This window comes from Chiloscyllium punctatum, chromosome 10 (genome assembly GCF_047496795.1).
Source record: "Chiloscyllium punctatum isolate Juve2018m chromosome 10, sChiPun1.3, whole genome shotgun sequence".
Classification (NCBI taxonomy): domain Eukaryota; kingdom Metazoa; phylum Chordata; class Chondrichthyes; order Orectolobiformes; family Hemiscylliidae; genus Chiloscyllium; species Chiloscyllium punctatum.
This window is the reverse complement of record NC_092748.1, coordinates 31,342,156-31,359,041: the sequence shown is the minus strand read 5'-3', so window position 1 is coordinate 31,359,041 and position 16,886 is coordinate 31,342,156. Positions and strand designations below refer to the sequence as shown.

At 40.2% G+C, this 16,886-nt stretch overlaps 1 protein-coding gene across 7 annotated transcripts in view; it reads left to right on the top strand.

The window, feature by feature from the left end:
• Positions 1–16,886, top strand: part of unc80 (unc-80 homolog (C. elegans)) — a 277,657-nt gene that overhangs the window by 243,128 nt on the left and 17,643 nt on the right. For all 7 annotated transcript variants that reach the window (XM_072578775.1, XM_072578771.1, XM_072578772.1 and 4 more), the window contains 4 exons: positions 1,388–1,572; positions 3,181–3,346; positions 5,714–5,893; positions 13,335–13,482. In XM_072578775.1, coding sequence (XP_072434876.1) covers positions 1,388–1,572; positions 3,181–3,346; positions 5,714–5,893; positions 13,335–13,482 — 679 coding nt within the window. The remainder of the gene's footprint in view (positions 1–1,387; positions 1,573–3,180; positions 3,347–5,713; positions 5,894–13,334; positions 13,483–16,886) is intronic.

Sequence of the window (16,886 nt, the reverse complement as noted above, 5' to 3'; positions counted from 1 at the left end):
TAGAATCCCTGGCAGAACAAGAAGTTAGAAATTAAAGAAGAAAATGTGTGTTTTACCAGAGGCTAGGTCACAAATATACAAAGATACAAAGAAGCAAGAAGAATGCTGAAGGTTCAGAGGGTGGAGGAAAAGCATATTAGAGAAGCAAAGAGGAATTGTCAGAAAAGACTGATGGCTAACAAAATGGGGAATTCCAAAGTCATTGTCATATAAATAGTAAAAAAAGATGCTAAAAGGAGGAATAGGGCTGATTTGGAACCAAAAGGTATAATTGGTCATAGAGACAAAGGGATATAGCTGAGGTACAAAATTAAATTTTTTACATTTGTCTTTACCGAAAAGGTGAATGACACACAGACCATGGTCACAAAGAGGGTAACTCTGTTACTATAAGGATTCCAAATTGATAAATAGGAAGTATATGATAGATTGTTGGTATTTAACATTGACAACGTACCAGAACCAGGTGGGGAATAGAGGGAAATGGACTATGTATAAGTAAATGGGATTAGTTTAGAATGGTGTCGTGATCAGCACAGAAAATGTGGGCTGAAGAGCCTGTTCCTGTGCTGTATTGTTCTTTGTTCTATGCTCCCTCATAATCCTTTACACATCTATCACGTGCCACCCCCGACCCCCAACCTTTTCTGCTCCAAAGAAAACAACCCAAACTTATCCAACATCTCTTCATAGCTGAAATTCTCCATCCCAGGCAACATCCTGCTGAAATCTCTTCTGCCCCTCCTCCAGTTCAATCACATCCTTCCTATAGTGTGATGACCATAACTGCACACTGTGGTTTAACCAAAGTTCTGTATAACTGCAACATAACCTCCCTACTTGTATAATCTATGTCACAACTGATAACAGCCACTTTCCCATATGCCTTATCAGCTACCCTGTTAACCTATCCTGCTACTTCAGGGATCTATGGACAAGTACCCCAAGATCCCTCTGTTCCTCTGAATTTCCTGGTGTCTTGTCATTCATTGAGTAATTATTACTCCAGATTTTGGAAATATCCAATTTAATCCCCCATTTCTGTAGTGTAAATAATACTGAGTTGTTGTGTATAAAGCACTTAGTTGTATTCAAGAAAATGGATCTGTTTAGAATTTAGAGAGGCCAACATAAAAGTACTCACTTGGCCATTGTTAGGTGCATTACCACATAGTCTAAGCATTGTCACAGGAGTTCTGATGTAGGGAAAAAGGTTGATGTTTCTGAATTTTGTCACTTTTCTAGCTGCTTTTCGTAAGTGAAGTAGTTGTTTCTGTTTATTTATTTAATTTAGTGTCAAAGTATGTTAGACAAAATTAAATCTGTAATAACCATATTATTTACTTGCTATTTTTCTCTCTACTTGCAATCTTCCTTTGCCTTTTAGCATTAAAGGTGATCCTTGTCTGCTTTGAGCGTCATTTGGGTAGTCAATGGTACAAACTTAGTTTGCAAGTTAAAGAAATGGCACTGCGGAAAGTTGGGGGTCTGGCGATGTGGGATTTCATTGACTTTATCGTGAGAACAAGAATCCCTATCTTCATTCTTCTGCGCCCTTTTATCCAATGTAAGGTAAAGAAAAGTTTGGAACATTTAAAAATCCATTTTGCGAAAAAGAAGTCTTAAATTTGCCTCAGCTTGTTAGCTACAGAATCCATTTAATTTGTGGATGTTCTGCAAAGTTTTCAATCATTATTGTTATAAACATACACAGAGGCAAATGAATTTCAACTTTAGACCGAGTTGTACATTGCTGCAAAATTTGTATCCATTTTGAAAGGTATTTTTTTCCTCTGAGTATCACAAACTTATTTGCATTTTGGTGAGTACAAACCTTGCCACAATCCAATGCAAATTGTGCAGTATTTAAAATCATGATTCATTGTTTAAAAGATTTGCTGAAAGAAGTTTCCATCTATCTTCAAAAATTGCTAGAATTTAAAGAAAACTGTTGAAAATTGGTTTATCATAAAAATGCACTTTTTGCAAAAAGTGTAGATTTTCCACTTCTGAATAACATGATTTTAAATTATTAAAATTTGCATGTAAAGTAAATATGTATAAAACTAATCAATTGTATTGAGAAACATTAGTCTGTTTATTTATCACTAAAAGCAAAAGCCATAATTTAAATTTTCTATGTATATTTTTAAGTTAATTTAAGCTAAAGAGCCAGTTTAATTTGTATAGCTACTTGTAGGTCTGCATATAAGTGCAGTTAACAAAACTGCCAACTATGATTAATTCATGGCTGGAAGAGAGACTTAATTTTGTGCATGGGCCTGATTTCCAACCCAATATTCTTAATATGTTGCTGTAGTTCTGGAAGGTTCAGTTTTGCTGAATGTAAAATATGTTTAAAATTTTATGACCTTAGTAGCAGTTGCATTGATTTCAATCAAAATGTACCAAGATGAATAAAATAAATAGAAACTCCAGTCAAACCAAGGTGACCCTTGACCGGATTATTGTATGGTGATTGTTTCAGACCTGACCTCTTGCTACCTGTTGGCTGGTATTTTGCCCTGTAATTCTGTGATGCCTACGTGTTCCCAATATTGCAGTCATTTGAAGCTGAATCTGCTCAAACAGGATCTGTTCAATCCTTTAGTATCTGATATCCTTTGCCTCAGCTCTCTGCTCCTCCTTGGACTGCTTCCGTTATCACATCTTTACATATGATTGAACAAATGTGCTCCCTCAACCACTGCAAGGTTAGAAATGCAGCTAGATGGTGCTAAAATCTTTAGCTGTCGGTACCTTTTTACCTGCAAAATCGCAAGCTCTCGGTGCAAATGTTGGCTTTGCCAAGAGCTAAATTTCGATGTTTAGTGAGTCAAATAAGTTTGTTTGTGGCCCTTCTTATGAAATCAGCAGCTGAGGAAACTGTAATGCACCCTTCTTTCTAGGGTTTTACATCCAGGATTTTAAATTCAAACTACAGCATTCTTTCGAGGTAAAGAGAAATAACTGAAAGCTCAGTGAGCTTGTACAAGTCTGTGGCAAATTGCAGGAACTTTGTCAGAGTTTAAAATCATCTGCTTGCACCTGAATTGAGAATAGCTATTCTTCAACAAGAGCTGCAGAAAGGTTAGAAATGTAACACTTAACTAGGAAAGACTCCTAGAAGTTCCTCAGCAAAGATGTTTATATTTTTCTTCCTCTGTGGAATCCTTCCAGCTGTTAAGTCAACCAGCAGAAAATCATGAAGAAATGACTGCAAGACATCACATTGTGGACCAGCTCGAGCGCCGGTTCATTCCGAGACCACTCTGCAAGAGCTCACTAGTTGCTGAGTTTCACAGTGAATTAAAAATCCTGAAGGAGGCTGTGCACAGTGGATCAGGTAATGGTAGTCTAAGCAAGTAAGTTTCTTTCACTGTAGATTACCACACAAAGAAAATATGTTCTCACAGTACAATCACAGTGTACATGCATCCTAAATTTGTCACTTAAATCAATCTCTGGTTGGGCTGCCTAAGACTGAGGATATTTAGCAACACTGTGGTAATGTAACCGTGTTTGTCTCCTTAGGTTGAATTAATCAGAGAATGCCTTTTTGAAGGATGCATTTTTCCACATGTGTACACTGGGGCCAATTCTGCGGTAACGTGTTAGCAGAGTAGTTGCAACATGGGCACCGGACGGTCTTGGAATTGGATGAATTGGCCTAGTATTTGTGTTCTAATGTATTGTAATTTAATGATCTGCTAAACTTGGAGTCTTGAAATTTACTTACCTTAGCTTCATCAAAGGCTCGTCAGTTTGATGATTACTATTTGTTGCATAAGATAAAACTGCATTGTAGAGTGCTTCGCCAACATGGTTGAAAGGTAGAAAGCATGGCAGAATGGTCAGCAGACACCAGTGTATCCGTAGACCTTAGCAAACTTACCTGCTAGTGACTGTTAATGACTGCCTCAGATTGTAGAAAACCAGCAAAGAGCCAGTTGCTGAGCTCTGCCAGCTGTAACCAGCTTATAACACTTGGACAGCTAGATCAGTGGTTGGTTCTCAACCGTAAAGCCCGTGTCCATCCACCACCATAATATTAATGAATGTGCTGCTTATGTCTGTATCAAGCAATTGATTGATGTGTCAGTCACCATAGCCTGTCACTGTGACCTGCTCTCAGACATAATGTAAGAGCATTGCCTAATATCACTCTACTATAATAGTTCTCAAAGACCAAAAGCCACTGCTAAATTCAGTATTAACAGACTAAAGTCCTATCCTGAATTATCATGTCTATGTTACAAAGCTTAATGTGCTAAGTTGTTGGAAGATGGGTATGCTGTAAAGTCTTTTCAATTGTAAGTTTCAGTTTGAGAGTATATACTGAGCTGAAGTGTGAGAATGTCTGAATGCAATGAAAGATCTGTAAGGTTGAGTGAAGGCTTAACATAGCTGAGCACTCAATGTGGAACTGGTTGGTGGATAACATTTGTGGCATGGAATATAGGGGCATGTATGTGATACTGGTTCTGCGGGGAATCATGCTTTGCTAATTCCATAAGATAAGCCATTGTCTATTTCATCTGTTTCTAGATCATGCAGATATCATGCACAGCATTAAGCTTGGCTGGCATGTCTTTTTGCTCTGTTACCCCCTGACCACCAACCTTCCCCCCCACCCCCACCCACCCACCCAACCCACCCAATCCCATGCAATCACTTGCCTTTAAGTGCCTACATCCCATTAACTTTTCCCATCAACCTTTCAATTATTCGAAAAATCCAACTTCCAACATTGGTCAATAGGATAGGAATAGAACACACAAACACGCACAGGGTTTCACAATAATTTATTTGGCTTGACTTTAAAAATTTGGACATGTAAAGCACATGATAGGCAGAGAGTAGTGTTCTCAGCACTGTAACAAGACTGCAGAATTGACCCCATATGTCTAGTTTGCATTGATCTGTGTTATTGTAGATGAATTTTCCAATGAAAGTCTAAAAAAGATTAGTACCCCTTAAAAGTTTACAAAAATAGAAAAATCAATGTATGAATGTTTGATACTCTGTACACAAATATAAAATAACAATAGCATAACTTAAATTTCGAAATGACAGTTGTTAAATGATAAATAATTTCAATGAATACATTTCTGGTTAGACAAGAAGAATATTCTAAACTTTCAAGCATTAACGTGAAGGCACCGAGGAGTATCACCAATATATCGAGTTTTGCATTTAAGTACACGTCCTTTTCCCTCAGCGTGTCATTAAATTTTGTCACCCTATGAATTGTCTCCTCTCTCCATTGAGTAGCACAGTTCAAGCCATTGATTTCTGCACTTTTGCTATTAGAATGCTTTCTGATTAGGAAGTAAGCAAGATGAGCTGTCACAGCATGTATCTATTTCTTATCACGGGACCGAATAAACCTGCCCACATGAAACAAGTATCAACAAAAGCTAATGTTTAGACTAAAATCATTTTTGTGCTACTGGGATTTCTTTCTAGCTAGAAGTCCCCCATCATCCCTCGATACAAACTGTAGACATTTCCCATTGTCAACTCGCTCATCTATATAGTGAGAATAGAAATGGTCGAGAGTTCTCCCATGAAATTTGCTACTATTTTCTGATCTTTTATTTTGTACAATACTCCTGTTACTGCCTTGCAGTTGATGAAAGTACTAAGACTCTAATCAGAATCTTGCATTGCCATATTTGTCTCACATAACTTGTTCATTATATCTTTGCAGCATACCAAGGCAAACCTTCCATCAGCACTGTGGGAACCTCCACATCAGCTTACCGCTTGAGTCTGGCCACCATGTCTCGTTCAAACACGGGGACAGGCACTGTGTGGGAGCAGGACAGCCAACCTTCTCATCAGGCCTCTCAGGACACACTAAGCAGGACTGATGAGGAGGATGGTGAAAGTGAGCATTTGTCATTAACTGCTTCAATTCAATTTGCATGATATTTGCTTTTATTAGATTGAACATGACAGTCTGATCATCATTTGCACTTCTTTCATTTCAACAATCGCGATCCCTTTCGGCTATGAAAAATAGCATGAGATGCTGTTTCTGTATTTAATGCAACATGAGGTCTAAGTTAAATTGTCTTCAAATGGTGCCTGTTAGAAGGTTGAATGCACCTCTGTATTCTGCAATATTTCCAATCAATAAATTCTTTGCCCGTGTAATTCTTTTCAACAACTTTCAGAATTTCAACCAAACCTGATTAAAATTTCCGTCCAACCTTGCACATAAGGAGCATGACGACTAACACTAAAAGCTACAAATTTGATTTGGAGCAAGCTGTTCTTTACTTGAAAATTCTAGACAAAAAATTCAGTCAGCAATGTGTATTGTTAAAAAAAAACCTGTTTGCATATAAATCAGAAATCTAAACCAGTGCAAATAAAGAAGAAGAGCCAGTAGGAGACATGAGAAGTTGTTGGCCGATAGGATCAAGAAAAACCCTAAAGAGTGACTAGACTAAGATTAGGGCTGAAAATGTGTTGCTGAAAAAGCGCAGCAGATCAGGCAGCATCCAAGGAGCAGGAGAATCGACGTTTCGGGCATGAGCCCTTCTTCAGAAATGAGGAAAGTGTGTCCAGCAGGCTAAGATAAAAGGTAGGGAGGAGGGACTTGGGGGAGGGGCGTTGGAAATGCTATAGGTGGAAGGAGGTCAAGGTGAGGGTGATAGGCTGGAGTGGCGGTGGGGGCGGAGAGGTCAGGAAGAAGATTGCAGGTTAGGAAGGCGGTGCTGAGTTCTAGGATTTGACTGAGACAAGGTGGGGGGAGGGGAAATGAGGAAACTAGAGAAATCTGAGTTCATCCCTTGTGGTTGGAGGATTGGAAGATGAGGCGCTCTTCCTCCAACCATCGTGTTGCCATGGTCTGGCGATGGAGGAGTCCAAGGACCTGCATGTCCTTGGTGGAGTGGTAGGGGGAGTTGAAGTGTTGAGCCACGGGGTGGTTGGGTTGATTGGGCCGGGTGTCCCAGAGGTGTTCTCTGAAACGTTCCGCAAGTAGGCGGCCTGTCTCCCCGATATAGAGGAGGTCACATCGGGTGCAGCGGATGCAATAAATGATGTGTGTGGAGGTGCAGCTGAATTTGTGGCGGATATGGAAGGATCCCTTGGGGCCTTGGAGGGATGTAAGGGGGGAGGTGTGGGTACAAGTTTTGCATTTCTTGCGGTTGCAGGGGCCAATAAGATTAGGGCCAATCAAAGATAGTAGTGGAAAGTTGTGTGTAGAATCTGTGGACACAGGGGAAGTGCTTAATTCATATTTTTCATCAGTATTCACACTGGAAAAGGGCAATGTTAGTGAGAATACGGAGATACAGGTACAAGATTAGATGGGATTGAGGCTGACAAAGAGGAGGTTTAGCAATTTTGGAAGATCTGAAAATACAAAAGACCCGGGTGCTGGATGGGATTTATCCTCGGATTCTCTGGGAAGCCAGGGAGGAGATTGCAGAGCCTTTGGCTTCGATGTTTGTCATCATTGTCGATACGAGTAGCGCCAGAAGACTAGAGGGTAGCAAATGTTGTTCCCCTGTTTCAGAAGTGGAATCGGGACAACCCTGGTAATTATAGGCCAGTGAGCCTTCCTTTGGTTGTGGGTAAGGTGTTGGAAAAGGTTATAAGAGATAGAATTTATAATCATCTGGAAAGGAATAATTTGATAAAGGATCGTCAACACCGTTTTGTGAAGGGTAGGTCGTGCCTCACAATCCATATTGAGTTCTTCGAGAAGGTGACAAAACAGTTGGTTGAAAGTGTATATGGACTTCAGTAAGGCATTTGATAAGGTTCTACACAATAGGCTATTGCACAAAATAAGAAGTTTCGGGATTGAAGGTGATTTAGCGGTTTGGGTCAGAAATTGGCTAGCTGAAAGAAGACAGAGGGTGGTGGTTGATGGGAAATGTTGATCCTGGAGCTGAGTTACCAGTGGTGTGACACAAGGATCTCTTTTGGGGCCACTGCTGTTTGTCATTTTCATAAATGATCTGGAGGTGGGCGTCGAAGGATGTGTTAGTAAATTTGGCAGAGTTGTGGATAGTGCTGAAGGATGTTGTGGGTTACAGAGGGACATAGATAAGATGCAAAGCTGGGCTGAGAAGTGGCAAATGGAGTTTAATACGGGAAAGTGTGAGGTAGTTCACTTTAGAAGAAATAACAGGAATGCAGAGTACTGGGCTAATGATAAAATTCTTGGTAGTGCAGATGAACAGAGATTTCAGTGTCCAAGTGCATAAATCCCTGAAAATTGCCACCCAGGTTGACAGGGTTGTAAGAAGGTGTTTTGGCATTCATTGGTAGGGAGATTGAGTTTTGGAGCCATGAGGTCATGCTTCAGCTGTACAAGACACTGGTAAGGCCGCACCTGGAGTATTGCGTGCAGTTCTGGTCACCGCATTATAGGAAGGATGTGGAAGCTTTGGAAAGGGTTCAGAGGAGATTTAATAAGATGTTGCCTCGTATGGAAGGAAGATCTTACAAGGAAAGGTTGAGGGACTGAGGCTGTTTTCGTTGGAGACAAGGTTGACAGGTGACTTAATCGAGACGTATAAGATAATCAGAGGGTTAGATAGGGTGGACAGTGAGAGCCTTCTTCCCCAGATGGTGAAGTCTAACACGAGGGGAATTAGCTTTAAATTAAGGGGTAATAGATTTCAGACAGATATCAGGCTTAGTTTCTTTACTCAGCATAGTAGGGGCATGGAACAGCCTGCCTGCAACAGTAATAGTTGCCAACATTAAGGGCATTTAAATGGGTACTGGACATACATATGAATAATAATGGTGTAGGTTAGATGGGCATCAGATTAATTTCACAGGGCCGATGCAATATCGAGGGCCAAAGGCCCTATACTGCGCTGTAACATTCTACGTGTCCATATAAAGTCTCGAGACGTAATGTGCAGGTTAGTCTGAGGTGTGATGTCTGACATGTTGTGGTAATTGACCTAAAATGTTGCTCATTGCTTGTTGTGAGAATTAGGACTGGATTTTCAGAGGGTTGAGAAGAATCTGCTGATTTTTAAAAATGCTAAGTGTCTCAGTTTGTGGAAGTCCTGCCCCTATTTTTGACGCCCTATTTTTGCCAGTAGAAGAAATGAAATGGTGCATGAATAACACAGGGGGATTCCTGATCTTAACAAGACTATGTTGTACTCAGTGTTGGGTGCTAAAATGCAGTGTGGAAGTCACAAATTTATGGAGACACAAACACTCTTGAAAGGGAGATAAAGTCTGCTAAAATCATGATCTCAAGTTCTTTTTGTCTCTTTTTTAGGTTGTAGAAAAGTACTAGCTGATGTTGTCAGTGATTGTTTTAAAAAAATCCTCTGCTGGATTGCTTACATTGACAGGCATCTGTTAATGCAGTGTTTGATTTCACAAAAGGCTAGTATTGTGTCATAAAGTCATAAAGGTCTACAGCACAGAAAAAGACCCTTTGACCCATCGAGTTTGTCACAGGTAAAAACAACCCCTAACTATTCTAATCCTGTTTTCCAGCACTTGACCCATAGCCTTGCATGCCTGGGCATTGCAAGTGCACATCTAAATACTTCTTGTATGTTATGAGGATTTCTGCATCTACTACACTTAGATTCTCACCACCGTCCAGATTCTCACCACATTCTGGATGAAAAAGTTTTTCCTCACAGTGTCTCGAAACCTCCAGTCCCTTAACTTAAATCCATGTCCCTGACTGTTGATCCCTGTGTCAAAGTAAAAATGTTTCTGCCTGTCTATTGCACTAATAATTTTATATATCTTAATCATGTCCCGTCTCAATGTCCTCTGCTCTATGGAAAACAATACCAGTCTGTCCCATCTCTCTTCGTACCTAAAACTCTCCAGCCCTTAATGTGGATTCCAGAACTGTACACAATACTCTACCTGCGCACTAATGAATGTTTTACACAGTTCTTGCATTGCCTCCCTGATCTTAAATTCTCTGCCTTAGCTAGTAAAGGCAATAATCCCATATGTTTCCTTAAACACTTTATCTATCTGATCTGCTAATTTGAGAGAGTGATGTACAGTCCTGATGAAGGGCTTATGCCTGAAATGTTGATTTTCCTGGTGAAGGGCTTATGTCCAGAATGTCGATTCTCCTGCTCTTTGGATGCTGCCTGACCTGCTATGCTTGTCCAGCACTCTTTGACTCTGATCTCCAGCATCTGAAGTCCTTTCTCTTGGACTGGTGTACATGTACACCAAGGTCCCTCTGATCCTCAGTGGTTCCCAGGGTTTTACTGTTTTTAATGTACTCCCATGCCTTGTCCCTCCTGCCAAATATGTCTCCTCATATTTATCTGAATTGAAATCCATTTGTCATTTAGCAGTCTATCTGACTAGTCTGTCTATATCTACCTGTAATCTACCTGTATCCTGCTCACTGCCTACTGCCCCACCAAGTCTTGTATCCTCATGTCATTAAACAGCTTGTCTAAGTTTCAAAACCGACAATTATCTCAGCAGGAGGTTCTGAATTCATAATTGGGCTGAAATGGAAGTTTATATTTTGAGAAATTGATCACCTGAGATTTAAATGGTTTGATTGGGCTTTGTGAATGGGAGCTTTGTCCCCATCAGGTGTATAGTGTGGAAACTTTCTTTAATTGTTAGTTTATTTCATCTCCCCTTGGCTACTGAGGTCTACCCATGGTAGACGCTGAATGAGTTCACATTCAGTGGTACAGGACAGTATGAGTAGCTGTGTGGGAACATCAACTGGCATGGAAAGGGCATGAATAGATAAGGGTGTGAGGGGAGAGGAAGAATACCTAGTAATATTGCAACTGGGAAAACGTCCCGGAGGGCCAAGCAGCTTTTCTCCCACTGTGACTTGCTCTCAGAGTAGATTGGCCTGACTCGAGCCTACAGCCTCATACCATTTCTCCTAATGTTCCTCCCTCACAGTGAGGACTGAAAACTCTATGTCACCAAAGGGAGGAGTGGTGGATTTAAACTGAGGGGGGAATTGCCAAGTCAGGAAATCATCCCACCATGTTTGCCCTTAATATATATAGTCCTTGGTGTAAATCTTGAGCAGACACATAAAATGGGTAGTTTCAATGAGTCAATTGTTCCCATTGTGCTCTGTATTGACCAGAAGGTAAAATCATATTGGTCCTATGGGGCCATAGGGCTGCTCTCTTATTAGAGACAACCAATGGTGGTTTAACCTGAGGGTCACCACCCCTCAGATGACATGAGAGGTTGACAAGGTGCGACCTTCATAATAATAACCTCAACCAGTGTGGGAATTGAGCCCCCAGTGTTGCTGTCACTCTGTTGAGCTAACCTATAACCTTGACTGTATTGGAATTGAATGTATGGTGGCCATAACAAGTGACAGGTGAAATGTGACATTTGTTGCACAACTACACAAGGTGACTCTCTCCCCCAGTAGCTGGAAAGTGAATGACCGAGGCATGGATTTCTGCTAATGATGCTATTTGGTGAGGATAAGTTCATCAATGAAATGTTTTGAGAGGTCAGAGGTCAATTTCAGAAGTGATAAATTAGGTGAAGCTCCAGCATTTATTCAGCAGTGTAAAAGGTCAGCCAAAACCTAATCCAATACATACAAGTGCATCCTTTAATTTACACTCGTTCATTCTGTCTATTATCATTGTGAGTTACAAGTGTATCACAGAGCAAATCGATTCTGGACCTGTCCACTTTTACAAAACACTCATACAACAAGCATTAGACTCTTACTTTAATGTTTTAATACTTCTGACTCATGGTAAATTGGGGGCAGGGGGGGGCACTGTTTACTAAAGAGTATAATCAGTTTTCTATTTGTTTAGCACCAATACATTTAGAGGCAAGTTCTTTTCTATTCATCCAGTCATGGACCATAGAGTACAAATTGACTTAATACATAGATCTCGGTCATAGCTGATACTGTCTATAAAGAAAGACTTGAGGTCATATGTGTGATATTGTCTGGTTCATGACATCAGGACATACAAACATGTTTTACAGTGAACAAATTACATTGGAACTGTAATCACTGTTGTAATGTGGGAAACACACCAGCCAATATACACATAGGTTCTATAACAAGATAACCGATAATTAAGATTTTCTAGTACTATTGGTTTCAGCAATAGATATTGGCCATTATGTCAATACTGCTTTCCAAATCTACCCACTGATTCACTCGATAACGTGGCAAAAAGACATCGAACTTTGTGGCAGGTAAGCTTTCTGCTGGACCATATTGATGTAGTCATATGGGACGGTGCAGTGAGCAGTATTCTGCTTTTCCAGTTTTCTCTCTACTCATTCTCTATTTTAATCTCATTCTACCAAGTAGATAACTAAAGATATAGCTTTTTTGGGGGGGGTTTTACCCAATGGCTAAAAGATTATGTGACTTTGGGGCCATGGTGAGACTTATTTTTAGCAACTTGGAGTTAGTGGGAGAATATGAAGTATCTACTGTTGATCATTGGTCAGTAATTTCTGCTAGAAGTTTTTCTGTGAACTACATGTGTTTTTCTTTCTTTTGTCAAGGTTATAGTAGATAATACATGGTGTTGGTGTATGTGGTAATGGTGTTTATTTATTGTTCAGTAAAGCAGTGCTACAAGTACCAAATTTGCATTTCAGCTTTCATTACATTTTGTCTTGAGACAATATTGCGACATAGTGCAAATATTGAAATAACAGCATCTGCATTCCATAAGAAGGTTGGTAACAACATTGGATGTCATGTTTGCGTAACTTATTGTAGCTGAATACAGAGTTGCATTAACAAAGGTTTGTGTTAAACAGGAAATGGTGTGTTCTGGGTAATCTGTGTGGGGAGGACGGACTGAATTTAAGAATGGAAAAAGCTTCTAGTGGGAGCTCCTTATTTGGGTACAACTGAAAAGTTCCTATAGATTCCGAGCTAAAATTGCTTCTGGGGACAGAATTTTTTCTCTGATCCCCATCTTGAATGAGTGACCTTCCCTTTTGATTGGAGGACTAAAAGCTCATTGACTTTTATGATCTGCACTGTCCGTAACTGAAAAATGAATATTTTGCACAAAAGTACCCACTTATGACAGTTGTCAACTTATTTTGTCACCAGATTGACACAAGCCAAGTGCACACAAAGGCAATTTAAGCTTTCATACTTTTAAAATGCAAGAATTGTAAAAACTAGTTTTACAACTTCTATAGCCTCAGCACAGAAGTATTGCTTAACCTGCTATTAATGGGGGTTCCAGCATGTTTCATGCCAGCTTTAGTACTTTTTAATGTTGTCATTCATGTGTGGATCACAGCATTGCTATTTGATTAGGAAAAGAAAGCTATCTAAATGGGTTTTCCTTTCTACCCTGCAGATGACACCGTAAGCATGCCTAGCGTTGTTAGTGAACAGGAAGCATATTTGGCTAGCAGTAGTAGAGGGCGTCGTCGATTTTCAAGTCATGTCTCGAGCATATCTGCTCCTCAGCCAGACTCGGGCCTCAGAATTTTGCCCAGTAACAGGTAACGAGGCCAACAATTTCTATGACTTTGATTTAGATGTTATATAAATTACTGTTTCCATTTAAGCATGTTAAATGTGGAGAATAATAGTAGAGTCTGTGAGTGTATGATCCAGTTTGTTTAAACATAGGCTGAAAAGTTCCAGTTGCATCAATGATCTGACTGGTTCATACAGTGGAACATCTTCATTCAATTGATTCATCGGTTTTCCTCCGAGTTGCTCAAAGCCAGTTTCACTGTTCTTCTTTTAAATGATGTGGAGGTGCTGGTGTTGGACTGGGGTGGACAAAGTTAAAAATCACACAACATCAGGCTGTAGTCCATCAAGTTTATTTGGAAGCACTATCTTTCAGAGCGCTGCTCCTTCAGGTGACTGTGGAGCAGGATCATAAGCTGCAGAATTAATAGCAAAAGATTAGTGTCATGCAGCTGAAGTGATATAGTTTCAGTTGCATGACACTATAATCTTTTGCTATAAATTCTGTGTCTCAGACTTCCATGAATGAATTTAGAATGTACCTCCATACCCAAAATAGCTGCAAGATGTTTGAAATTATCTTCTGCAAGTTCCAGGTGATGTTGGACCAAAGATAATTTTTAAAGGAGATATTTAATAAGCAAAGGTATTAGGAGAAATGGGGCAAGGATAGAAGTATGGCTGATTTCATTGGATACTGGAGCAAAGTCAAGGCTAACTGGTGCCCTGTTCCCGTGTTCATTGTTGGAGAGTGATTGTCATCATTCTAAAGAAGGGTCATTGAATTCAAGACATTAGCTCTGTTTTCCTTCTACAGATGGTGGCAGACATGCCGTGTTTATTCAGCACACTCTGCTTTTGGTTGTAATTATTTCACCGTTTCTTTTACTAATAACAGATACTTTTATACTTGGATTTCTATTCACATTCTTAACTTATTCAACCATGATGTCACTGGCAATGTCAATATTTATAATCCATCCCTAATTGCCTTTTAAATGATTTGAGTAGCTTGCTTGACCATTTCAGAGCGCAATTAAGTATCTACCATATTTCTATATTTTGGTAAGGATAGACGAGGACATTACGTATTTGAATTTTTACAACCAATGCTAGTTACGTGGTCATTATTACAGATATTGGGTTTTTTTGTTCCCAGATTAATTTGTTCATTGAATTTAATTATCTCAGCTCATATATTTGAATCTTTTGACTATTGACATAACCATTAAGCTAATTTACCAAGTGGGCATGGGGTCATTCAGATGACTGCCTAGTTTTGTGGCCATGATTGTGATGCTTCCCATTGAAACCCATTTCTCCACCACGATCATTAATAAACACACTACAGTCACACGAAAGAGATTCCAATGCCTTTATAAGCCAGTGGGAATCCTTTAGTATAGTGAAAATACATTTTTCAATGAGATCTTCATTGAGTAACTGAAGCAGGGGACCTCTGAAAAGCATCATTCCAAACTTTGAGAACGAGTGAATACAAAAGCAGAGTAACATTTGCTTGCTGCAAAAATCACTTCTAAAGGCTAAAAATCACACAATACCAGGTTATAGTCTAACAGGTTTATTTGGAAGCACTAGATTTTGGAGCGCTGCTCCTTCATCAGGTGGTTGTGAAAGCTAGTGCTTCCAAATTAACTAATTGGACTATAATCTGGTGTTGTCTGATTTTTAGCTTCGTGCATCCCAGTCCAACACCGGCATCTCCAAATCATTCCTAAAGGTCACTTTCTGTTCATCAAGAGTTTGAACTATCGTGAAAGTTGAAAAGTATGGTGGTGCAAGTTTCTCATGGATGGCTGGATGTTTCTCATGGATGGCTGGATTTCAAATGTACCTGGAATTCTCTTGTGTCGTAGAGTCAATCAGCACGGAGACAGACCCTTTGGTCCAACCAGTCAATTAAAATGCCAAACTAAATTAGTTCCATCTGCCTGCTCCTGTCCCATATCCCTCCAAACCTTTCTCATTCATATACTCAGAGTCATAGAGATGTACAGCACAGAAACAGATCCTTTGGTCTAACTTGTCCATGCCGACCAAATATCCCAACCCAATCTAGTCCAACCTGCCAGTACCCAGCCTATATCCCTCCAAACCCTTCCTATCCATATACCCATTCAGATGCCTTTTAAATGTTGCAATTGTACTATCCTCCACCACTTCCTCTGGCAGCTCATTCCGTACACATACCACCTTCTGCGTGAAAAGGTTGCCCCGAGGTCTCTTTTATATCTTTTCCCCACCCCAGGGATGAGACATTGTCTATTTATCCTATCCATACCCCTTATGTATTTATAAATCTCTGTGATGTCACCCCTCAGCCTCCGATGCTCCAGGGAAAACAGCCCCAGCCTGTTCAGTCTCTACCTATAGCTCAAATCTTCCAACCCCGGTAACATCCTTGTAAATTGTTTCTGAACCCTTTCAAGTTTCACAACATCTTTCCAATAGGAAGGAGACCAGAATTGCATGCAATATTCCAACAGTTGCCGAATCAATGTCCTGTACAGCCGCAACATGACCTCCCAACTCCTGTACTCAATAGTCTGACTAATAAAGGAAAGCATGAAGGTCCTTCTTCACTATCCTATCTACCTGTGACTCCATGTCAAGGAGCTATGAACATGCACTCCAAGGTTTCTTTGTTCAGCCACACTCCCTCGGACCTTACCATTAAGTGTAGAAGTCCTGCTAAGATTTGCTTTCCCAAAATGCAGCACCTCGCATTTATCTAAATTAAACTCCATCTGTCACTTCTCAGCCCATTGGCCCACCTGATCAAGATCCCGTTGTAATCTGAGATAACCTTCTTCGCTGTCTACTGCACGTCCAATTTTGGTGACATTAGCAAACTTACTAACTTTGCCCCTTATGCTTGCATCCAAATCATTTATATAAATGATGAAAAGTAATGGACCGAGCACCAATCCTTGTGGCACTCCATTGGTCACAGGCCTCCAGTCTGAAAAACAACCCTCCATCACCACCCCCTGTCTTCTACCTTTGAGCCAGTTCTGTATCCAAATGGCTAGTTCTCCCTGTATTCCATGCGATCTAACCTTGCTAATCAGTCTCCCATGGGGAACCTTGTCAAATGCCTTATTGAAGTTCATATAGATCATGTCCACTGCTCTGCCCTCATCAATCCTCTTCATTACTTCGTCAAAAAACTCAATCAAGTTTGTGAGACATGCTTTCCCATGCACAAAGCCATGTTGACTATCCCGAATCAGTCCTTGCCTTTCCAAATACATGTACATCCTGTCTCTCAGGATTCCCTCCAACAACTTCCCACCGACATCAGACTCACTGGTCTATAGTTCCCTGGCTTGTCCTTACCAACCTTCTTAAACAGTAGCACCACGTTAGCCAATCTCCAGTTTTCCGACACCTGTCCAAATATCTT